We start from the raw sequence: 22,918 nt of genomic DNA, 5'->3' as shown, positions 1-22,918 counted from the left end.
GGAGGGCCGAAGGGCCTGTTCCTGTGCTGTAGGTTTCTTTGTTTCTTTGCGTCAGGAGCAGGCAGGTGGGATTAGTTTAGTTTGGGATTATGTTCAGCATTGACTGGTTAGACCTGTTTCTATGCTGTATGATTCTGTGGCTGATGCTCTAACTCAATACTCTTTACCTGCTTTCTTCTCACACTTTTTGATCCATTTCACTCCGAGCCCAGTTGTAGCCTGTTTTTCTGTACTACACCTGAAATGGAAGTTTTGTGCTTCATGCCTGTTAAGCCTGTGGGGTGGAAATGATTGGATCCCATTTTGCCCTACACTTGGTATTCAGTTCCATTGTGCAGAATCCTCTGGAGCTGATTGGGTCCCACTGGCTGACTGACCTCAGTGAGAGGTCTATATTGCTCCCAATGGGGAAGCCCAATGAACCAGCAGCCAATCAGGCAACTGGGAGGCCACCATTATTATATGAACGGTAGTTGATTGGGAAAGGAGAAGATGCAACGAGACCTGGGTTTCCTTGTAGAGCTGGTCACTAAAAGTAAGCCTGCAGGTGCTGCAGCAGGTAGTGAAGAAGGCACATGGCATTTTGTCCTTCATAGCCATAGAGAGGATTCAAGGACAGGAGCTGGGATGTTTTGTTGCAATCATACAGAGACTCTTTGAGACCACGCCTGGAAGATACGCACAGTTTTGGTCTCCTTATCTGAGGAGGGATGTTCTTACGATAGAGGGAGTACACTGAAGGTTTACCGTACTGATTTCTGGGATTGCAGCACTGGCATTATGAAGAGAGACAGGATCAGTTAGGACGATATTGACTAGAATTCAGAAGAATGAAGAAGGTTACCTTGTAGAACCCTATAAAATTCTAACAGGATTAGACAGGATAAACACAGAAAGGATGTTCCTAATGGTTAGGGAGTTCAGAAACAGGAGTCTCAATCAAAGGATACAGGGCAGGCCATTTACTGAGATGAGAAGAAATTTCCTCAGCCGGAGAGTGGGGAATCTGTGGAATTCTCTGCCACGGAAAGCGGCTGAAGCCAAAACATTGAATGTTTTCAAGAAGCCATTAGACATAGCTTGTAGGGCTACAGGGAACAAAGGGTGTAGAGATAAAGCAGGAACAGGGTGCTGAGTTGGATAATCAACCATAATCATATTGAATGGTGGAGCAGGCTTGAAGGGCTGAATGGCCTACTCCTATTTTCTGTGTTTCTCAGACCCTCTCCCACGATCGAGTTTGATTTGTTTTCTCCATGTTATTCAGGGTCTGGTAAGTGGAGATGATGCAGCAAACAGAGCTGCTTGACTTGTTTACTTGCTGGCCTTTGAGAGTTAAGATTCCGTTCTATTTTTAGCTCTTATTCTGCAGATTTCACCACTAAAGGAAGTGTCCTGTGTCTGGGACAAGAGTTTGTAAATCTAACATGCTAGGCAATATTTTAGAAATTCAAGGTTTCCTTTATTTATGACAAAGGTGAAATTAATTGTTTTTAATTTTCGTTTATGAGCTTAATAGTTGTCTTTGAGTGTCATAATATTTACAGTCAGAGGTTGCTGCATAATGCTGTAAGACACGCTATTATAAGCTGAAGATCAGGACTAAAACTAACATTCAGCATTGTACTGGAGATGGACAGATGTCCATTCCCCATACTAACAAAAAGGCAATCATGGGAAAAATAAGTGGAGTGAGCCAGAAGAATGGAAGAAAGCTGTCTCCCAGATTTTTTCCTTTAGCAGAAGAGTAAATAACTAGCAGGCATGGCTTAAAGTCAGGTTCAAAAGGTTTAGAGGGGATTGGAGGAAAACACAATTACCCAGATGCTTGTGTGTATCTGGAACTTGCTGTTTAAAAGAGGCAGGAACCCTTAATTTAAGAAAACTATCAGTATCTAGGTGAGCGCCTGAAACATAATAACATACAAAGTCATGGGCCAAGTGCAAGAAAATTAGGTTAGAAAAGATAGATGTTTAATGACCAGCAATAGATTAGATAGGTAGATTTTTGATTTTATTGTCACATGTATTTTACAGTCAGCAAACAATAAAATACAGTGAAAAAGTTTCATTTGTTGTCACAATTTGGTGCCATTTTGAATAATTTAACAATAAGGACAGAAAGGACATAGCTTGAAGAAAGTCCATTAGTCCTGAGCTATCTCATCACCATCAGAAGTGCCTGCACCAGCATCCCTCCATCACTGCATCGCTGTCGTGGTAAGGACATGATGGGCCAAGGGGCCTCTTTCCATGCTGTTAAAAGTCTATTCACTGAGGTCATAGAGTCACACAACATGGAAACAAATCTATCAACCCAACCCATCCATGCTGACCAGGTTTTCCAAACTGAACTATTTCCACACAGCATACAATGCAACTCAATATCCTTGCTAATAAAGTGTGAAGCTGGATGAACACAGCAGGCCAAGCAGCATCTCAGGAGCACAAAAGCTGACGTTTCAGGCCTAGACCCTTCATCAGAGAGGGGGATGGGGAGAGGGTTCTGGAATAAATAGGGAGAGAGGGGGAGATGTACTGAAGATGGAGAGAAAAGAAGATAGGTGGAGAGGAGAGTATAGGTGGGGAGGCAGGGAGGGGATAGGTGAGTCCAGGGGAGACGGACAGGTCAAGGAGGTGGGATGAGGTTAGTAAGTAGGAAATGGAAGTGCGGCTTGAGGTGGGAGGAAGGGATGGGTGAGAGGAAGAACAGGTTAGGGAGGCAGAGACAGGTTGGGCTGGTTTTGGGATGCAGTGGGGGGAGGGGATGTGCTGGGCTGGTTGTGTGATGCAATGGGGGGAGGGGACGAACTGTGCTGGTTTTGGGATGCAGTGGGGGGTGGGGATGAGCTGGGCTGGTTGTGTGATGCAGTGGGGGGAGGGGACGAACTGGCTCAATATCCTTGCTGTGTGATGAAACAACTTTACAACATGAAAGGTGCAAAGCAAATGTGCAAACTCTGGATTCACTTCAGAACAGGCTGTAAATTTTGAAGAAGCCTATGAACCTTTGCTAGATTGATGCGCAAAGTGAGTTTCTTCGCCTTTTCCCAATTTTGTGAGCGTTTGACAGTTTTAACTCTTCCTTGAATTAGTTACCCAACCAGAATGGTGCAAAATGATAAGCCATTGAGGATTTGCCCTTGCCAGGTATTGCATGTGATTTGATTAATTGGAAACATGAGTGATCGTGAGTTGTAGATAACAGATGAAAAGTATAAAGGATGATTTGGCGGTGGACAAAAAAGCCCTTTGGTGGTTTTATAATAACACTTCTGGATATTAAAAAGATCTATCAAGGATATAAGAAAGTTTTCTGTGGATCACTGTGTGTTCCACCGTCAACAGGCAACTGCCAGAAAGCCCAGTGAGCCTGTCTGGGAATATAACAAAGACAGAGGAAGTAAAAGAGCAGCAAAGAATGACCCAAAGATACAGAGGTCAGATGTTAAGGTTACATTCTCTTAATATGGCCGTACAAACAATGTACAATTCCAGCTGGCACGTGGCTCATTAACCGTGCGAAGATATTATTGCCGCAGACTTTACTAAATGTATGCAACTGAGAACGGATGTCACCTCACATTGGACAAGAACCCACAGCCTTCAGTATCAAACGAGCATGCCACAACTTGACACCAAGTTAAAATCAAACACACACCGATCTCATTGTGACCGCCTGTTCCCCCTTCCCCATTCGGCCCATTTACCCAACACCAGCCCATTCAGAAAAGCCTGCTGGGGTACTAACTTAGCCTGTACCTTCCCTCTCTGGAGGTAACATAGTGGTAGAGTCAGAATGAGGGGTGGTCATTGATTTGGCAACTTAAAGACCTCATTAGGCCCAAGGTCAGGCAGGCTCCCTTGCCCACCATAAAATGGGAAACAGACCGAGTACGGGAGGGAAGGTAATGGGAAGACCACCCTCTGAATACAAACCTCCGTTTGCCACCTTCCAGTATGCCACCAGAGGGGACAAATCCGGTCATATGGATTGCAAAGCGATCTGAACTCCCTATATGGAGAGTAATGGCGGCCATTTGAATTTTCCGGCTGACAAAATCAAATATTACCACAGGAAGAGGAACTGAATGCCTATTGTGTGGAGAATTAGACAGCTTGCTTTTCTTACTGATGGATTTGATGTGAAGTGTAAGGGTTGAGCTGATAGCAGTCTTGAAGATTAAGAAAGTGCTTCAATAGAAACACGGAAAATAGGACCCAGGGTAGGCCGTTTGGCCCTTCGAGCCTGTTCCACCATTCAGTGTGATCATGGCACGGTGGCTCAGTGGTTAGCACTACAGCCTCACAGCGCCAGGGACCCGGGTTCGATTCCACCCTCGGGCGACTGTCTGTGTGGAGTTTGCATATTCTCCCTGTGTCTGCGTGGGTTTCCTCCGGGTGCTCCAGTTTCCTCCCGCAGTCCAAAGATGTGCAGGCTAGGTGGATTAGCCATGTTAAATTACCTGTAGTGTTCAGGGGTGTGTGGGTTATAGGGGGATGGGTCTGGGTGGGATGCTTCAAGGGCGGTGTGGACTTGTTGGGCCAAAGGGCCTGTTTCCACACTGTCGGGAATCTAATCTAATCTTTAATCTAAATGCTGTGACACAGGAATAGCAAGCCACAGCAAATCAGTAGCTCTATCATCGGATTCACAACGCAGTGAAAGTAAAACGTTCAGCAGCCCTACAGTATGCCCATTGTTCCTAACCAAACTTTAGGAGAAACAGAGATAATGGGAACTGCAGATGCTGGAGAATCCGAGATAACAAAGTGTGAAGCTGGATGAACTCAGCAGGCCAAGCAGCATCTCAGGAGCACAAAAGCTGATGTTTCAGGCCTAGGCCCTTCATCAGAGAGGGGGATGGAGAGAGGATTCTGAAATGAATAGGGAGAGAGGGGGAGGCGGGTCAAAGGTGGATAGAGGAGAAGATAGGTGGAGAGGAGACAGACAAGTTAAAGAGGAGGGGATGGAGCCAGTAAAGGTGAGTATAGGTGGGGAGGTAGGGAGGGGATAGGTCGGTCTGGGGAGGACGGACAAGGTAAGGGGGCGGGATGAGGCTACGAGAGAGGGAATGGAGGTGCGGCTTGAGGTGGGAGGAGGGGATAGGTGAGAGGAAGGACAGGTTAGGGAGACGGGGACGAACTGGGCTGGTTTTGGAATGCAGTGGGGGGAGGGGAGATTTTGAAGCTTGTGAAGTCCACATTGATACCATTGGGCTGCAGGGTTCCCAAGCATGAAGTTGTTTGTTGCGAACCAAGCGCAGATGTTCTGCAGAGCAGTCCCCAAGCCTCTGCTTGGTCTCCACGAAGTAGAGGAAGCCACAATAGATACAGCGGATGCAGTATACCACATTGACAGATGTGCAGGTGAACATCTGCTTGATGTGGAAAGTCATCGTGGGGCCTGGGATGGGGGTGAGGGAGGAGGTGTGGGGGCAAGTGTAGTACTTCCTGCGGTTACAGGGGAAAGTGCAGGGTGTGGTGGGGTTGGATGGGAGTGTCGAGCAGACAAGGGAGTCCCAGAGAGAGTGGTCCCTCCGGAAAGCAGACAAGGGTGGGGAGGGAAAAATGGCGGGGTCGGATTGTAGATGGTGGAAGTGTCGGAGGATGATGCGTTGTATCCAGCGGTTGGTCGGGTGACATGTGAGGACTAGGGGGATTGCTTTTGGCGGTTATTGCAGGGATGGGGTGTGAGGGATGAGTTGCCGGAAATGCGGGAGGCACAGTCAAGGGCATTCTCGACCACTGCGGGAGGGAGGTTGCGGTACTTGAAGAACGAGGACATCTGCGATGTACGGGAGTGGAATGCCTCATTCTGGGAGCAGATGCGGCAGAAGCGAAGGAATTGGGAATAGGGGATGGAAGTTTTGCAGGAAGATGGGTGGGAGGAGGTGTATTCCAGGTAGCTGTGGGAGTTGGTGGGCTTGAAATGGATATCAGTTTCTAGGTGGTTGCCTGAGATGGAGACAGAGAGGCCCAGGAAGGTGAGGGATGTGTTGGAGATGGCCCAGGTGAACTTGAGGTTGGGGTGGAAGGTGTTGGTGAACTGGATGAAATGTTCAAGCTCCTGTTGAGAGCATGAGGCGGCACCGATACAGTCATCGATGTAACGGAGGAAGAGGTGGGATTTAGGGCCAGTGTAGGTACAGACGAGGGATTGTTCCACGTAACCTACAAAGAGGCAGGCATAGCTTGGACCCATGCGGGTACCCATGGCCACCCCCTTTGTCTGTAGGAAGTGGGAGGAATCGAAAAAGTAGTTGTTGAGGGTGAGGACGAGTTCGGCTAGGCGGATGAGGGTGTCGGTGGAGGGAGACCGGTCGGGCCTGCGGGACAGGAAGAAGCAGACGGCCTGTAGGCCATCTGCGTGGGGATTGCAGGTGTTTAGGGACTGGACGTCCATGGTGAAAATGAGGTGTTGGGGACCGGGGAATTGGAAGTTCTGGAGGAGGTGGAGGGCGTGGGTGGTGTCACAGACGTAGGTAGGGAGTTCCTGGACAAAGGGGGAGAAAATGGATTCCAGATAGGTGGACATAAGTTCGGTGGGGCTGGAGCAGGCGGAGACAATGTGTCAACCAGGCAGTCGGGTTTGTGGATTTTAGGAAGGTGGCCTTCTGGAAAGACCACTCTCTCCAGGACTCCCTTGTCCATTCCACACTCCCATCCAACCTCATCACTCCAGGAACTTGCCCCTGCAACCGCAGAAAGTGCTACACTTGCCCCCACACCTCCTCCCTCACCCCCATCCCAGGCTCCAAGATGACTTTCCGCATCAAGCAGATGTTCAGCTGCACATCTGCCAATGTGGTATACTGCATCTGCTGTACCCGTTGTAGCTCCCTCTACATTGGCGAAACCAAGCGGAGGCTTGGGGACCGCTTTGGAGAACACCTCCGCTCGGTTCGCAATAAACAACTGCCCCTCCCAGTCGCGAACCATTTCAACTCCCCCTCCCATTCCTTAGACAGCATGTCCATCATGGGCCTCCTGCAGTGCCACAATGATGCCACCCGAAGGTTGCAGGAACAGCAACTCATATTCCGCTTGGGAACCCTGCAGCCCAATGGTGTCAATGTGGACTTCACAAGCTTCAAAATCTCCCCTCCCCCCACTGCATCCCAAAACCAGCTGAGCTCGTCCCCGTCTACCTAACCTGTTCTTCCTCTCAACTATCCCCTCCTCCCATCTCAAGCCACACCTCCATTCCCTACCTCCTAACCTCATCCCGCCCCCTTCACCTGTCCATCCTCCCCGGACTGACCTATCCCCTCCCTACCTCCTCACCTATACTCACCTCTGCAGGCTCCATCCCCACCCCTTTAATTTGTGTGTCTCCTCTCCACCTATCTTCTCCTCTATCCATCTTCGATCCGCCTCCCCGTGTCTCCCTACTTATTTCAGAACCCTGTCCACGTCCCCGTTTTCTGATGAAGAGTCTAGGCCCGGAACGTCAGCTTTAGTGCTCCTAAGATGCTGCTTGGCCTGCTGTGTTCATCCAGCTCCAGACTTTATTTCGGAGAAACAGACCTTGGACACCAAGTTTTATAACTTAAACAAAATAAACGATTTATTATTAATAATGTAGCCTTCGCAAAACGCAAAAAGAGAACAAGGTAATCTAATTAATCACTGCAACCTAAAACCCAAAGCCCAGTCTTTCATCATAACTTGCCATCTCAGACAGACAGACAAACTGACAGATGGACATGGTTAAGGGATCAGTTAAAAAGGAATGTAATTTCCTTGTTTACATAACAGTTTCCAATGATTGATATGTAAGCTTCATGATATCCCTCAACAATGAGTTATTCACAGACAACTATAATATCTGTATATCTTTTTGTACTCTGAGGTCACCTGTTAATGCAAACAGTTTCAGCAGACTTCTGGAAATATTTACTTGCTTCTTAAAGACTGGAATTATTTTCTCAGAACATTCAACAATTCAATAACTGAAGCAAGATTAGAGAGAAACTCGAGAGACAGAGCAAAACACTGTCTCTTGAGATCTTGAAAAATCACACTGCCTCCTGCTAAAACTCAGCCAGAATCTTCTGAGCTTTTCCAGTAACTTCTGTTTTTGTTCCAGAACCCGTTCTCTTCATTAACCAATTCAGTATCCAACCATCTGCCAGCCCTAAGCATAGCAATGCCTTAGTGCCAATTCGTCTACAGTGTCCTTTGATCAGTAATTAATTTACATTATCTTCCACACCAGTTCCCAAGAGGAAACAGAGATAACAAGGTGCAGAGCTGGACGAACACAGCAGGCCAAGCAGCATCAGAGGAGCAGGAAGGCTGACCTTTGGGCCTAGACCCTTCTGAATTTTTTGAAGAAGGGTCTAGGCCCGAAACGTCAGCCTTCCTGCTCCTCTGATGCTTGGCCTGCTGTGTTTATCCAGCTCTGCACCTTGTTATCTCAGATTCTCCAGCATCTGCAGTTCCTGCTATCCCAAGAGAAAACACACCTTTGTTCTTGATAACACAGTGTGGAGCTGGATGAACACAGCAGGCCAAGCAGCATCTCAGGAGCACAAAAGCTGACGTTTCGGGCCTAGACCCTTCATCAGAGATGATGAAGGGTCTCGTCCCGAAACGTCAGCTTTTGTGCTCCTGAGATGCTGCTTGGCCTGCTGTGTTCATTCAGCTCCACACTTTGTTATCTTGGAGTGTCCAGCATCTGCAGTTCCCATTATCTCTGATCATTGAGAACAGTCAGGATTGACACATGGGAGTGTATTAGTGTCGGCAGTGTCAGAGTACATCATCCTTATTCCCTGAGGAACTTTCACCCCCCACCCAAAAGCTTTGAAAAGTACAGACACTGAACATTTTAATCATCCATCAGCAAGAATGCATTTTTTTAAGAAAGATCAATACTCTTATTGAGATGTGGTGCAGCAAATAGGGACACATCTAAGGGAAATGGTAATATATTTATCTTTTGGACAATTAATATTCGAGGATGAAAATATACACATTGTGGTGATACTGTTTTCTGCTTCAAGCATGCGAGGATTAAAGGATTCATTGTTTCAAAGGGAACAGAGTGTTTTGAATGCTAAATATTGAATGTTAAAGGAGCTGTTTGATGACAATGGCTGGTCACAATGTTGTTGCTTGGAAAATGTATCGACATAAAAGTTTACTGTTTAATGGGAGCTACATCCATGGAATGTGATGAAAGAGGGCAAGTTTTTCATAAAGACAGCTTATTATGAGGCAATATCGTGAAGCGTACAAGTGTGAAATTATAGAGTAGTGCTGATTTACAGAAGGGGCTTCACATGGTGCCTCTGAGCCACAAGCTGGGGAATCAAGTCCCATCCCGGGACTTGGTGACCAAGGAAGGCATGTGCATACCTTAGACCAACAGGTAGTGTATCAGCCACCACACTGAAAGGACAGCTAATAAGAGTGGGAAATTCCTGGTGAGCCATGCTGACGTCCCCAAGTGATGGGCAAAACTTTAAAATCATAACACATAGCTGCAGAATCCCAACAAATTTCTGCTTCAGTTAGTGTTATTAATCTGTCTAAGCTTAGCATTTTCTGTGAAATGTTAGATCAATACATTTAGGCATTTATGGAGTAAATGATAGAATTCTGAGCTGAGCTCCACTGCCCTCCACTGAGCTGAATTTGCCTCTGTCTGTTCCTCGGCCATCTCTCCTTTGCCTTAATTGAGTGTTTTTCTTTTCCATGAGACCCCCTCCAGCTCCAGCATCGAATTGCCCCCTACACTGCAGAGTCCACCCCCGCCCCCTCCACCCACCCAATTCTCTCCCTGGCCCCAGGTTAGCTGATGTTGGGAAGTTTCTTTTGCTTACAGGCTGTCAAGCTCCATTTCTAAACCCCCATCATCACCCCAGCCATCGTCCAGCCAGAAAACTTCTGTCAAGACTTTTGTCATTACCCATCTTCAAATTCCTTTCTTCTCAAGGCTGTGAACATGTTGTCACTTCCAGATTCAGTGTCCATCTCTTTCAAACACTTGTGTGATGCCTTTTAACCTCGTAAGGTTTTCATCATGCCCGTGGAACCAGAACGAGCCCAGGTAAAGTGCTGAATGACATTCCCAGACCTGTTGACAGGAAGCATTGCTCCTCTATTTTTCAGCTCCGTGGCACTGAAGCCCATTTATCAATTCACTCCCGTGAAATGACTGTCTCTCACGAGGCTAGTATTTATTCTACTTTTACCCATGTATTCAATGAAACACAGTCTATAACTTCTGTACCCACCGCACAGTGCCATACCATGATCCCTACAAAATAAAAACCAAAAGAACCGCAGATGGTGTAAATCAGAATCAAAGACAGAAGTTACTGGAAAAGCTCAGCAGGCCTGGCAACATCTGTGAAGAGAAAATCAGAGTTAATGTTTTGAGTCCAGTGATCCTTTCTCCGAACATTCTGAGGAAGGGTCATGGACCTGAAATGTTAACTCTGATTTTTTCTTCACAGATGCTGCCAAATCTGCTGAGCTATTCCAGCAATTTTGGTTTTTGTTAATGGTCCCTACAAAGTAGTCGTGATCTAATTAACTGGACCAACAGGCTCGATGGGCTGAACTGCTTGCTCTTATTTTTTTTTCCCAGCTACGTCTTATTCCACCCTAATTCCTCTTTTCTTCCATATGGTGCCTCACAGACATAGAGTTATTTATGCCAATGATAGCCATCTCCCACCTACACCAATTCCAAATCCTTTTGTGCTTTTAAGACTGGATTAAGCCGGATTGTGACTACCGAAGCAGATAACTCAGAAATTTCTCAACTCACTAGGTCTTCCTTTAGAGAGTTCCAGTCAAAGCAGTTCTCATTGCAGGGACGTCTGGGTAGAATGGCCATGGAGCAAACTGTTAGAAGGCCCACTATTTTCTGGGGCTTTGTTCACGTTATCTTAAACCATTTAGGCCCTTAGTACTCGCTCCATGCAAATCCTAATTTCATGTCCTCTGTTGCTCCTCAATTCAAACTCATGCTTCTCCAAGCCCATGGCCCTTCATGCCTCATGCCATCTTCCCCCCAACCCACCCCTCATGCCCTTTAAACTCCGATGTCACTTCCATAACCACACACTCGGCATTGATCATAGGCAAACCTCAGGCCAAATGGAGATGAAAAGAATAAATTGAGTACAACTTTAATTCATGCATATTTGAGAGTAAATATAAGGAACTCATTCAAAGCTTTTAACTTCTCTCAAATGGTTAATCTTTTAAGTAAAAAATAAAACTTCTGTTTAGACCCCACATCAAAGACAATTTATCATCTCATAGAAATAAACCTTTAAAATGTTACTTTCACTGGTGCAGATCCCCCCTGCTGAAATAGTCATAGCCTTTGAGACTCAGCCTAGCATTCATCATCTCAAATAATAGCCCTTGGGGGAATGCCAATAAATCAGTCTATTGAAATTATTTGACCCAACGGAGATATGCTTTTCCAACCCGTACCGCATGACTTGTTAACCGGAACTTCCCAACAAAAGATTTTTTTTAAATTACTGACTGCTTAATTCTTATAACTTGCCATGTTTAGAGAGCAGGACACTTAAAAGAAGAAACTTCAGATCATGATCCAGGGAGAGAGGTGAAGTCAGTTTTAAAATGAATGCTGCTTAATTTCTCGATATACCAATGAAAGTTGAACACTATTTGCAGAAGAACAGTTTTATAGAGCTTGGCTCCAACTCTGTAGAATGATTACCTCATGTAGCAATGTGATTGGAATTCCAACCAAGACACCGGTATATATTTGATGTCCAAATGCAGGAGGGTGAGTGTGAAGGAGCAATCAAATGCAAATCACCATAGATTCATTTCTTGGGTTCTGATATCTGCTGAATGATGAAAATTGAGTTAACAACCCATTATGATAATGATGACTAATGCATCCATATCATGAAACACAGAGATATCTAGACAAACAAAATGGGTCATTCATAGCTTTCCCATTTAAAAAAAATGCTTTGGCTTCCCAATCCAAAATTCTAAAATGTGAGAAAAAACTTGTATTTCTTCCAGTTTTGAAAAATAAGAGATAATCAGTGTCACCAGATCCACGTTTTAACAGCTGGCTTGATAATTGCCTTTGTATTTGCTTACAGATCAACACATTTGTTTTGAAGTTTCAGCATTTTCTTGTGACCTTTGTGACAATGAATTTCTGCACATGACAGATGAGCAATCTGTCATGCTGTCTGACATTACTAGCAAACAAGGTGTCCTTCAACCCCAACCCTAACCTTCTTTCAATTGCACTGGACTAGGCATTATATACACTTCAATCCTGGTACTTCTGAGAAGCAATTTCCAAACGACTGCAGCTTGTAGAAGCAGAACCCTGAATTACATACAGCCATTTGAACTTTTGGGAGAGGCATTTTTTTCCCCAAAGACTGCAAAAGTCAATTCAGGTGAATGAAGCAATTGCTGAGCATAGGATTCCCTGTCTGAGTCTTTGAAATGTCATACTTTGTAGGGTGCTCATAAAGTTTCAAAGAGTAAGACTTCATAAGGGCACATATGAAAGATGATCTAATTAGACCGTTTTCAACAGGAAGTTGTCTCTTGTGAATTATATTCCAAACTGGGGGCATGAGTTGAAGCGTATATTTGTGTTTTCACCTTTCCAGGGGTTAAAAACCTCTTCAGCCCCAGTCTGTGTATGTTAGTCAATTACCCCTGCACTGCAGGTAAAAAAAAGTTGAGAAAATAGCTTGTTCTATTTGCTAAAACCAACAATTCTGGAACAACAACAGGACAAAATAGTTTATCTAACCTGAAGTTGACTGATCATTACTTAATATCAGTGCTGCTGATATCACTGAACATAATGGCTATAACATTCCTTAATCTGTGCTTCACAGAACTTAGATTCATATATCTGTTTAAGCTTCTATCATTTTAGATTAACTTTTCATTTTTAAGCTCTATATGAGTGTTGGATTATTCTGTTCTTGTGTTCAGTAAGTCTTTGTTAACATGAGATAACCTAATTAAATTGGCTCATTTTTATTCACAACTTATTTGGGCTGGGAGAAAGGCATTTACAAGAGGAGGAATCCTATGATCCACTGGGGGTGTAGGTGAATATAGAACGGGGATCATTTATCCCTCCTTATGCAGGAACTTGATCATCTGGAACTATAAAAAAATTGAGGACTTCATCAAGGGACTGGTCAGAACAATATGGAATAGTGACACTGTGTATCAAAATAACACAAAGCTTGCAGGTCTTTACCTTATTGCCTAAAGTCGTCCCATTACACAGGTTTAAATTTGACAAAAGCAATCGTAGCAAGTTTAATTACCACAAATGACACTGATATGATTTACATCAAGGCTGATTCACATTGTTACATGCAACTTTCCACCACTGTTACTTTCAGAGTGCGTTTTAAATATTAGCAGCTTTTTGTTGCTGCATGTACTCCAAGCACTCCTGGGAAGTTACTATCCTCTCTTCAATGGGCTTTAAACCAGTAATAAAGATAAAATATTTCATTTCCTCATTTTGACATCATTAAAAACAGCATTATATGCTATCCAAGATAATAAAATGTGAGGCTGGATGAACACAGCAGGCCAAGCAGCATCTCAGGAGCACAAAAGCTGACGTTTCGGGCCTAGACCCTTCATCAGAGAGTGCTCTCTGATGAAGGGTCTAGGCCCGAAACGTCAGCTTTTGTGCTCCTGAGATGCTGCTTGGCCTGCTGTGTTCATCCAGCCTCACATTTTATTATCTTGGAATCTCCAGCATCTGCAGTTCCCATTATCTCTGATTATATGCTATCCCACTGGTTACATTAAAATTACCCCAGTTTGCATATTTCACAGCTTTCCCTAAATCTTTCCGTGCTATATCCTGTAATTCTCACTGTGTATTCCCCTAACCTGACATTTCACTTCCTCTATTGGTGTTTATCCAGTGACATTTTTGTGAGGGGTAGGTCATGCCTTACAAACCTTATCGAGTTTTTTGAGGATGTGACTAGAAAGGTTGATGAGGGTCGAGCTGTGGATGTGGTGTATATGGACTTCAGTAAGGCATTTGATAAGGTTCCCCATGGTAGGCTCATTCAGAAGGTCAGGAGGAATGGGATACAGGGGAACTTAGCTGCTTGGATACAGAATTGGCTGGCCAACAGAAGACAGCGAGTGGTAGTAGAAGGAAAATATTCTGCCTGGAAGTCAGTGGTGAGTGGAGTTCCACAGGGCTCTGTCCTTGGGCCTCTACTGTTTGTAATTTTTATTAATGACTTGGACGAGGGAATTGAAGGATGGGTCAGCAAGTTTGCAGACGACACAAAGGTCGGAGGTGTCGTTGACAGTGTAGAGGGCTGTTGTAGGCTGCAGCGGGACATTGACAGGATGCAGAGATGGGCTGAGAGGTGGCAGATGGAGTTCAACCTGGATAAATGCGAGGTGATGCATTTTGGAAGGTCGAATTTGAAAGCTGAGTACAGGATTAAGGATAGGATTCTTGGCAGCGTGGAGGAACAGAGGGATCTTGGTGTGCAGATACATAGATCCCTTAAAATGGCCACCCAAGTGGACAGGGTTGTTAAGAAAGCATATGGTGTTTTGGCTTTCATTAACAGGGGGATTGAGTTTAAGAGTCGTGAGATCTTGTTGCAGCTCTATAAAACTTTGGTTAGACCGCACTTGGAATACTGCGTCCAGTTCTGGGCGCCCTATTATAGGAAAGATGTGGATGCTTTGGAGAGGGTTCAGAGGAGGTTTACCAGGATGCTGCCTGGACTGGAGGGCTTATCTTATGAAGAGAGGTTGACTGAGCTCGGTCTCTTTTCATTGGAGAAAAGGAGGAGGAGAGGGGACCTAATTGAGGTATACAAGATAATGAGAGGCATAGATAGAGTTGATAGCCAGAGACCATTTCCCAGGGCAGAAATGGCTAGCACGAGGGGTCATAGTTTTAAGCTGGTTGGTGGAAAGTATCGAGGGGATGTCAGAGGCAGGTTCTTTACGCAGAGAGTTGTGAGAGCATGGAATGCGTTGCCAGCAGCAGTTGTGGAAGCAAGGTCATTGGGGTCATTTAAGAGACTGCTGGACATGTATATGGTCACAGAAATTTGAGGGTGCATACATGAGGATCAATGGTCGGCACAACATTGTGGGCTGAAGGGCCTGTTCTGTGCTGTACTGTTCTATGTTCTATGTTCTATTTTCCTATGAATTCTGCAGTATTAGTTGAGGTGTAACTAATCTGATAGTTTATTTACTGTATTTGCTGTCTGCATCTACACCACAGACAAAACTGACACCAAGACAATAAGCAGAGAGCAGAATGTTAGGACAGCACAGCTGAGAATGTCTTTTATAGGCATCACAAAGTAAGATCACAGCTGATTTGATCGTAGGCGTGACTCCACTATACTGTCTTGCCCCGTACAACCCTATAACCGTCAACTCTGTTATAAATCAAAAACCTGTCTCACTCAGGAACAAAAACAGAAGTTGCTGGAAAAACTCAGCAGATCTCACAGCATCTGTGAAGAAAAAAGTTAGTTAATGTTTCGGGCCTGGTGACGCTTCCTCAGAACACTCTCACTCAGTATTGAACATATTCAGGAACCCACCTTCAGCTGTTCTCTGGGTAAGAGAATTCCAGATATTAATGGCCCCCAGATATAAAGTTTTGCCTCCTTTCCATTTTAGGTGGGAGACCTGTTACTGTGAAACTGAAAATTGGGTTCTCAATACCCACATCTTCTCAGCACCTACTCTATCAGACCCCATCTGAATCTTTTTCTGATTCAGTAAGTTCACCTCTCACAACACTGTGCTCACGTGAGATTCAGAGAGTTGTAACGCTTCTCTTCCTGCCCTGCAAGAAATGCTTTCCTGCACTCAAGTCACTTGAGGACAAATGTTTGTTCACTTGCAGTGATCATGTTGTTTACGTGTAATGTGATCCATGTCTTGACAGAACTTTACTGAGCAGCTTAAGGGAAGAGTCAAGAGTGGAACAGTTACCACTGAGGCTACACGGGTAGAACAGATAGAGCATAGCTGGGATTTGACCCCATCTGAGGACTCTGCGCAGTACAATGTGGCAAAATGTGAAAAACAGAAAGGAACGGTGTTATTTAAGTGCTTATATGTTGGGAACTTTAGATATACAAAGAATCTGGGTGTCCTTGTACATCAATCAGTGAAAGTAGGCAGAAAGATGCAGCAAGCAAGTAGGAGGATAAATGGTATGTTGACTTTCATTCCAAGCAGCTTTGTGCTCTGAAGTAGGGACGTCTTACTGCAGTTAGATAGGTCATTGGTGAGACCACACCTGCAGTATTAAGTGCAGTATTGTTTTCTTACCCAAGAAAGGATTTACTTGCCAAAAAGAGGGTACAGCAGATGTTCACTAGGCTGATGCCAGGGATGACAGGACTGCCCAGTCAGGAGAAATTGGTTCAGTTGGGCCTGTATTCACTAGAGCTTGGAAAGATGGCAGTAGATCTGATTGAAATGTATAAAATTCCAAATGGGCTGGACAGATTAGATGCAGGGAGGATATTTACTCTAGTTAGAGAGTCTAGAATCAGGAGACACAGCCTTAGGTTATTTCGGACTGAGATTAGAAAACAATTCTTCACTCAATAAGTAGTGAACCTGGGGAATTATCTCCCACAGAAGGCTGTGGAAGCCAAATCACTGAATATAATTTAGAAAGAGATTGATAAATTGTTTGATTTTAAAGGCGTCAAAGGGTATAGGGAGAAAGCAGCACTTTGGCCTTGAGATAGGTGGTCAGCCATTACTACATTGAATGGCAGAGCAGGCTCAGAGGGATACAAAGAATTTCCTACTCCTGTCCCTAGTTTCAGTGTTTCATATTTGAAGCTGAGTTAGTGGCAGGCAAATAATGCTGTTCAGTAAATGTGGTCTAACTACATGGATTAAATCTTCCCTTCATGAACAAGATGCATCACTCTTGTTTACAGTATTCACTATCATTGGCAATACATTTCAATTCATCCAACAGTCCAGGAGCCCCATTTATGGTTCCAAAAGTATACTCTAGCAGTGATGGATCGTAGGTGTACACCTTTCTTTGGGGTTTAACATTTATAAGAGATTGAAACTGGAGATTAAAACAACTTTTCTTTCCCTGTGTTATCTAAGTAAAGAACAGAGGCTTATTGTGTGGTTACAGGGCTGATGGGCTGCCAAGCTGCTACTGTGTGGCAAACTGTCCAACCCAGCAAATGACCTCCTTGAAGCATGTGGCACTTCCAGGAGTATAAAGAAACCAAAGGATCAGAGGCTTTCAATGCCAGCCGTTACAGTGAGATCCAAATGTACCATGTGCTACTTTCAATCTAGAGTTTCCCATGCTCTGGAGACCTTGTAAGGAGTTATAGTCTCCATTGTCTTTGTGTATAGGCGAGTGTCTGAGCTTAGCTGAATGCTCTTCCTAACACAGCTCAGGTAGCAAACTTGACAAATATCTGCCTGCTTGCAGCCAGATACCTATATCTTATTACACGGCAAAGGGCAAATCACTAGAGGAAGCTGGAAAGGGATTGACTATTTTCCCACCCTGGCAGTTTTGTTACAACATATATTTATGTATATCCCTCTTTACATGTACATACTTGCATCTTTTGACCCACTAGCTTGACATCAGTGTAAATCTGCATGACAATGCTCATTTATATTTACTTGTGAAGGCAATGTGTCCAGTTCAGGAATTTTCATTCCATTCCGTTTTCGCTGTCTGCAGTCCATTCCGGGTGTATCTTGTCAGAAACAAATCAGGAACATGGCAGTCCTCTCAAAGGCAAGAGCTGCCCAGTCTGTCAGCTCATCAAACAGAGGCAGCTTCACTAGTTCAGCCACAGCCACAGGATGGAAGACAGTCACCTCCCCAAGGAGCCTCTGAGAATCAAGGGGGCAGCTGGGGGCAGACAGTCAGCCAACAGCCAAAGCTCTGCTTCTATGATGCCTAAATGTGACACAACAGCCCTTGATAATGATTTATGTACCTGGTCACCAGTTGACAACAGATGGAAAAGGCAGTACTTCCCGTGACCTGGAATGCACGGTCGCAATGGCCAGTGGTTTGCCAGCAAAGGCCAGCACTAAAAACGATAATCCACAACAACTTCATGTGCAGCTGTTGTGTGAGGATCTGCCCCTTAATGATTCATCTCTTCAACGATCAGCATGGATATACAAGTGAAATGAACTATCAACTTTTGTAGATGGAAGGAAGATGGATGGCATTTTCATGAATGTGGAACATTTCATCCCAAACTCTATTTTTATTTGATAATTATCTGCTATGATGTGTTGAATCAGCTAAGAATTAAAATCCTATCATCTGAATAATTCTACATCTTCTAGAAGACCATGGCCAAAAGTAGGCTTCATGTGAATCCGGATTGTATCCTGTGACATTCTGAAGACTGTCCAGTGTCTTAGTGCAAATTATGTTGGCAATCAGAGACTAGTGGTGTGCCTCAGTGATACGTGTTGGGACTGCAATTATTTACAATTTATATAGATGATTTGGAGTTGGGGACCATGTGTAGAGTGTCAAAGTTTGCAGATGACACTAAGATGAGTGGCAGAGCAAAGTGTGCAGAGGACAGTGAAACTTTACAGAGGAACATAGATACATTGAGTGAGTGGGCAAAGGTCTGGCAGATGGAATACAATGTAAATAAATGTGAAGGCATACATTTTGGTAGGAGTAATAGTAAAAGGGATTATTATTTGAATAGTAAAAAGTTGCAGCACGCTGCTATGCAGAGGGACCTGGGTGTCCTTGTACAGGAATCACAGAAGGTTGGCCTGCAGGTACAACAAGTAATTAGGAAGGCAAATGGAATTTTGTCCTTCATTGCTAAAGTGATTGAGTTTAAAAGCAGAGAGGTTATGTTGCAGCTGTACAAGGTGCTGGTGAGGCCAGACCTGGAGTACTGTGTGCAGTTTTGGTCTCCTTACTTGAGGAAGGATGTACTGGCACTGGAGGGGGTGCAGAGGAGGGTCACTAGGTTGATTCCGGAGTTGAGGGGATTGGCTTATGAGGAGAGACTGAGTAGATTGTGATTATATTCATTGAAATTCAGAAGATTGAGGGGGGATCTTATAGAAACATATAAAATTATGAAGGGAATAGATAAGATTGAAGTAGAGAGGATGTTCCCACTGGCAGGTGAAGCTAGGACAAGAGGGCAGAGCCTCAAGCCTAGAGAGAGCAGTTTTAGGACTGAATTGAGAATGAACTTCTTCACCCAGAGGGTTGTTAATCTGTGGAATTCCTTGCCCAGTGAAATAGTTGACTCTACTTCAGTAAACGTTTTTGAAGCTAAGACAGAATTTTTTTGAACAATAAAGGAATGAGGGGATACGGTGAGAACACAGGTAAGTGGATCCTTGTCCACGAAAAGATCAGCCATGATTTTATTGAATGGCGGAGCAGGCTTGAAGGGCCGAATGGCCTACTCCTGCTCCTAGTTCTTATGTTCTAAGTTGAATAACTGTTGCAAAAACAGAAATAGCTGAAGAAACTCAGCAGATCCGGCAGCATTTGTGGAGAGAAAACAGAGTTAACATTTCAAGTCCAGTGACCCTTCTTCAGAACTGGACTTTCAGTCCACAGACGCTTCCACACTTGCCGAGTCTCCCTGGCAATTTCTGTCTTTGTTTCAGATCTCCAACATCTGTAGTTCTGTGTTTTACAATAATAAGTCATGTGGGTTTGGACATCCATGCGTTAGGAGATTAATGACAAGATGAAAGATAGTGATTTTATATATATTTAATATGTTACAGCTTGGATTTTGAACTAGCAGCATAGAACATAGAACAGTACAGCACAGAACAGGCCCTTCAGCCCACAATGTTGTGCCGACCATTGATCCTCATGTATGCACCCTCAAATTTCTGTGACCATATACATGTCCAGCAGCCTCTTAAATGACCCCAATGACCTTGCTTCCACAACTGCTGCTGGCAACGCATTCCATGCTCTCACAACTCTCTGCGTAAAGAACCTGCCTCTGACATCCCCTCGATACTTTCCACCAACCAGCTTAAAACTATGACCCCTCGTGCTAGCCATTTCTGCCCTGGGAAATAGTCTCTGGCTATCAACTCTATCTATGCCTCTCATTATCTTGTATACCTCGATTAGGTCCCCTCTCCTCCTCCTTTTCTCCAATGAAAAGAGACCGAGCTCAGTCAACCTCTCTTCATAAGATAAGCCCTCCAGTCCAGGCAGCATCCTGGTAAACCTCCTCTGAACCCTCTCCAAAGCATCCACATCTTTCCTATAATAGGGCGCCCAGAACTGGACGCAGTATTCCAAGTGCGGTCTAACCAAAGTTTTATAGAGCTGCAACAAGATCTCACGACTCTTAAACTCAATCCCCCTGTTAATGAAAGCCAAAACACCATATGCTTTCTTAACAACCCTGTCCACTTGGGTGGCCATTTTAAGGGATCTATGTATCTGCACACCAAGATCCCTCTGTTCCTCCACGCTGCCAAGAATCCTATCCTTAATCCTGTACTCAGCTTTCAAATTCGACCTTCCAAAATGCATCACCTCGCATTTATCCAGGTTGAACTCCATCTGCCACCTCTCAGCCCATCTCTGCATCCTGTCAATGTCCCGCTGCAGCCTACAACAGCCCTCTACACTGTCAACGACACCTCCGACCTTTGTGTCGTCTGCAAACTTGCTGACCCATCCTTCAATTCCCTCGTCCAAGTCATTAATAAAAATTACAAACAGTAGAGGCCCAAGGACAGAGCCCTGTGGAACTCCACTCACCACTGACTTCCAGGCAGAATATTTTCCTTCTACTACCACTCGCTGTCTTCTGTTGGCCAGCCAATTCTGTATCCAAGCAGCTAAGTTCCCCTGTATCCCATTCCTCCTGACCTTCTGAATGAGCCTACCATGGGGAACCTTATCAAATGCCTTACTGAAGTCCATATACACCACATCCACAGCTCGACCCTCATCAACCTTTCTAGTCACATCCTCAAAAAACTCGATAAGGTTTGTAAGGCATGACCTACCCCTCACAAAGCCGTGTTGACTGTATTTGATCAAGCCATGCTCTTCCAGATGGTCATAAATCTTATCCCTCAGAATCCTTTCTAACACCTTGCAGACGACAGACGTGAGACTTACCGGCCTATAATTGCCGGGGATTTCCCTATTTCCTTTCTTGAAGAGAGGAATTACATTTGCCTCTCTCCAGTCCTCAGGTACGACTCCAGTGGAGAGCGAGGATGCAAAGATCTTCGCAAGCGGTGAAGCAATTGCATTTCTCGCTTCCCAAAGCAGCCGAGGACAAATCTGATCCGGGCCTGGCGACTTGTCAATCTTAATGTTTGACAAAATTTTCAGCACATCAGCTTCGTCTATCTCTATCCATTCCAGCATGCACACCTGCTCTTCAAAGGTTTCATTCACTACAAAGTTGGTTTCTTTCGTAAAGACAGAAGCAAAAAACTCTGGGCCTGGACTATAAAGGAGTTTAATGATTAACTTGTAAGTGGTGATTTCTTTGAAAACACTGTATGAAAGAGAGACTTCCTGGAGGGTAATGCGGTTTTGTTTAAATTGGGAGAATTTTCTGACTGAACAGAATAAGCAGTGAAACGAAGCTTGTAAGTTGTAAGTTGTAACTTGTAAGTACTTCCGTAGCCGTGGTGATCTCTTTGAAAACACTGTATGAAAAAGAAACTTCCTGGAAAGTAATGGGGTTTTGCTTAAACTGGGAGAATTTTCTGACTGAACAGAATAAGCAGTGAAACGAAGCTTAGAATATTCTGAAATATTTTTGGCTTAGGGTAACACCATGGCTAGAAGAAAGTGCTTTTGAGTTGGGCCACTTTGTAGAAGCCTCGGCTGAAGCCGGATATCTAAATCATTTGTTCCTAAAGAAGAATTATAACTGTTCTGAAATAGGTTTCTCAGCGTAAGAATTAGTCTGAAAATTCTGACAAATGTTTGGTTAAAATCTGAAAGAGTTATTAAAAGCTGAAAAAGTCTAAGCTTAGTTGTATGAAGACTCAAGAAAGAGATTATTTTCCAGACAGGGAATGGAATCCACAGATAAACCCTAAGGATGTGACAGAGAAGGAAATTCTCTCTGGTGTGAGTATTGTAAAGGAGTGCTGTTGGGATTAATAGGATTGTAATTTTCTGTGTGCTTTGAAATCTTTTAAACTTGTGATATATTTAGTTTAACGACCATAAGAATGTTTTACACATAATAACCCCTTAATCAGGGGTTATCATAAACAGCGTCTTCCTTCACACATACTGTTAAATGTCGTTGTGCCATCTACTTTACTTTGTAAGGTTCTGTTGTCTTTGCAAAATGACCTTTTTAAACTGACTGCTTTATTGTGGCTGTGTTTCATCTGACAGATTTGTGCAGTCTGCTTGGAGGAGTTTAAGCCAAAGGATGAGCTTGGGATCTGTCCATGTAAACATGCATTTCACAGAAAGTGAGTATAGTGGAGATTGTGCAGCAGAGTGAGTTGTGCACAATGTGGTCCATTTTGCCGTAAAATTCAATGATTCCAAGAAACTAATATTTCTGGAAACTGAGACTTTGACCTTTATTTTTCCAGGCATTAGTAAGTGATCTGGTTAATGTCACAGCCTTGGAATGAGGGGTCAGCCATTCAGGACTGAAATGCAATACATTTCTTCACTTAAAGATTACAATTCTTTGGAATTCTGCACATCACAGAGTTCTGGGCGTCCAGTCATTGAAGATAGTCAAATGTCAGTAATCTTTTGGATATTCAGAGAATTTGGGAATATTGCAGGAAGGTAAAACTGACAGTAAGATCAGCTGTGATCTTGTTGAATGGCAGGGCAAGCACGAGGGCTAAAAGTTTGCTCCTG

General features: G+C 44.2%; 1 protein-coding gene across 4 annotated transcripts in view; it reads left to right on the top strand.

Annotated features, from left to right (window-relative positions):
- The window catches only part of rnf24 (ring finger protein 24), a 150,919-nt gene that overhangs the window by 116,646 nt on the left and 11,355 nt on the right, over positions 1–22,918 (top strand). For all 4 annotated transcript variants that reach the window (XM_059650291.1, XM_059650289.1, XM_059650296.1 and 1 more), the window contains one exon: positions 22,433–22,512. In XM_059650291.1, the coding sequence (XP_059506274.1) occupies positions 22,433–22,512 (80 nt within the window). The remainder of the gene's footprint in view (positions 1–22,432; positions 22,513–22,918) is intronic.

This window comes from Stegostoma tigrinum, chromosome 1 (genome assembly GCF_030684315.1).
Source record: "Stegostoma tigrinum isolate sSteTig4 chromosome 1, sSteTig4.hap1, whole genome shotgun sequence".
NCBI classification, from domain to species: Eukaryota; Metazoa; Chordata; class Chondrichthyes; order Orectolobiformes; family Stegostomatidae; genus Stegostoma; species Stegostoma tigrinum.
This window is presented reverse-complemented; position numbering and strand designations above follow the sequence as displayed.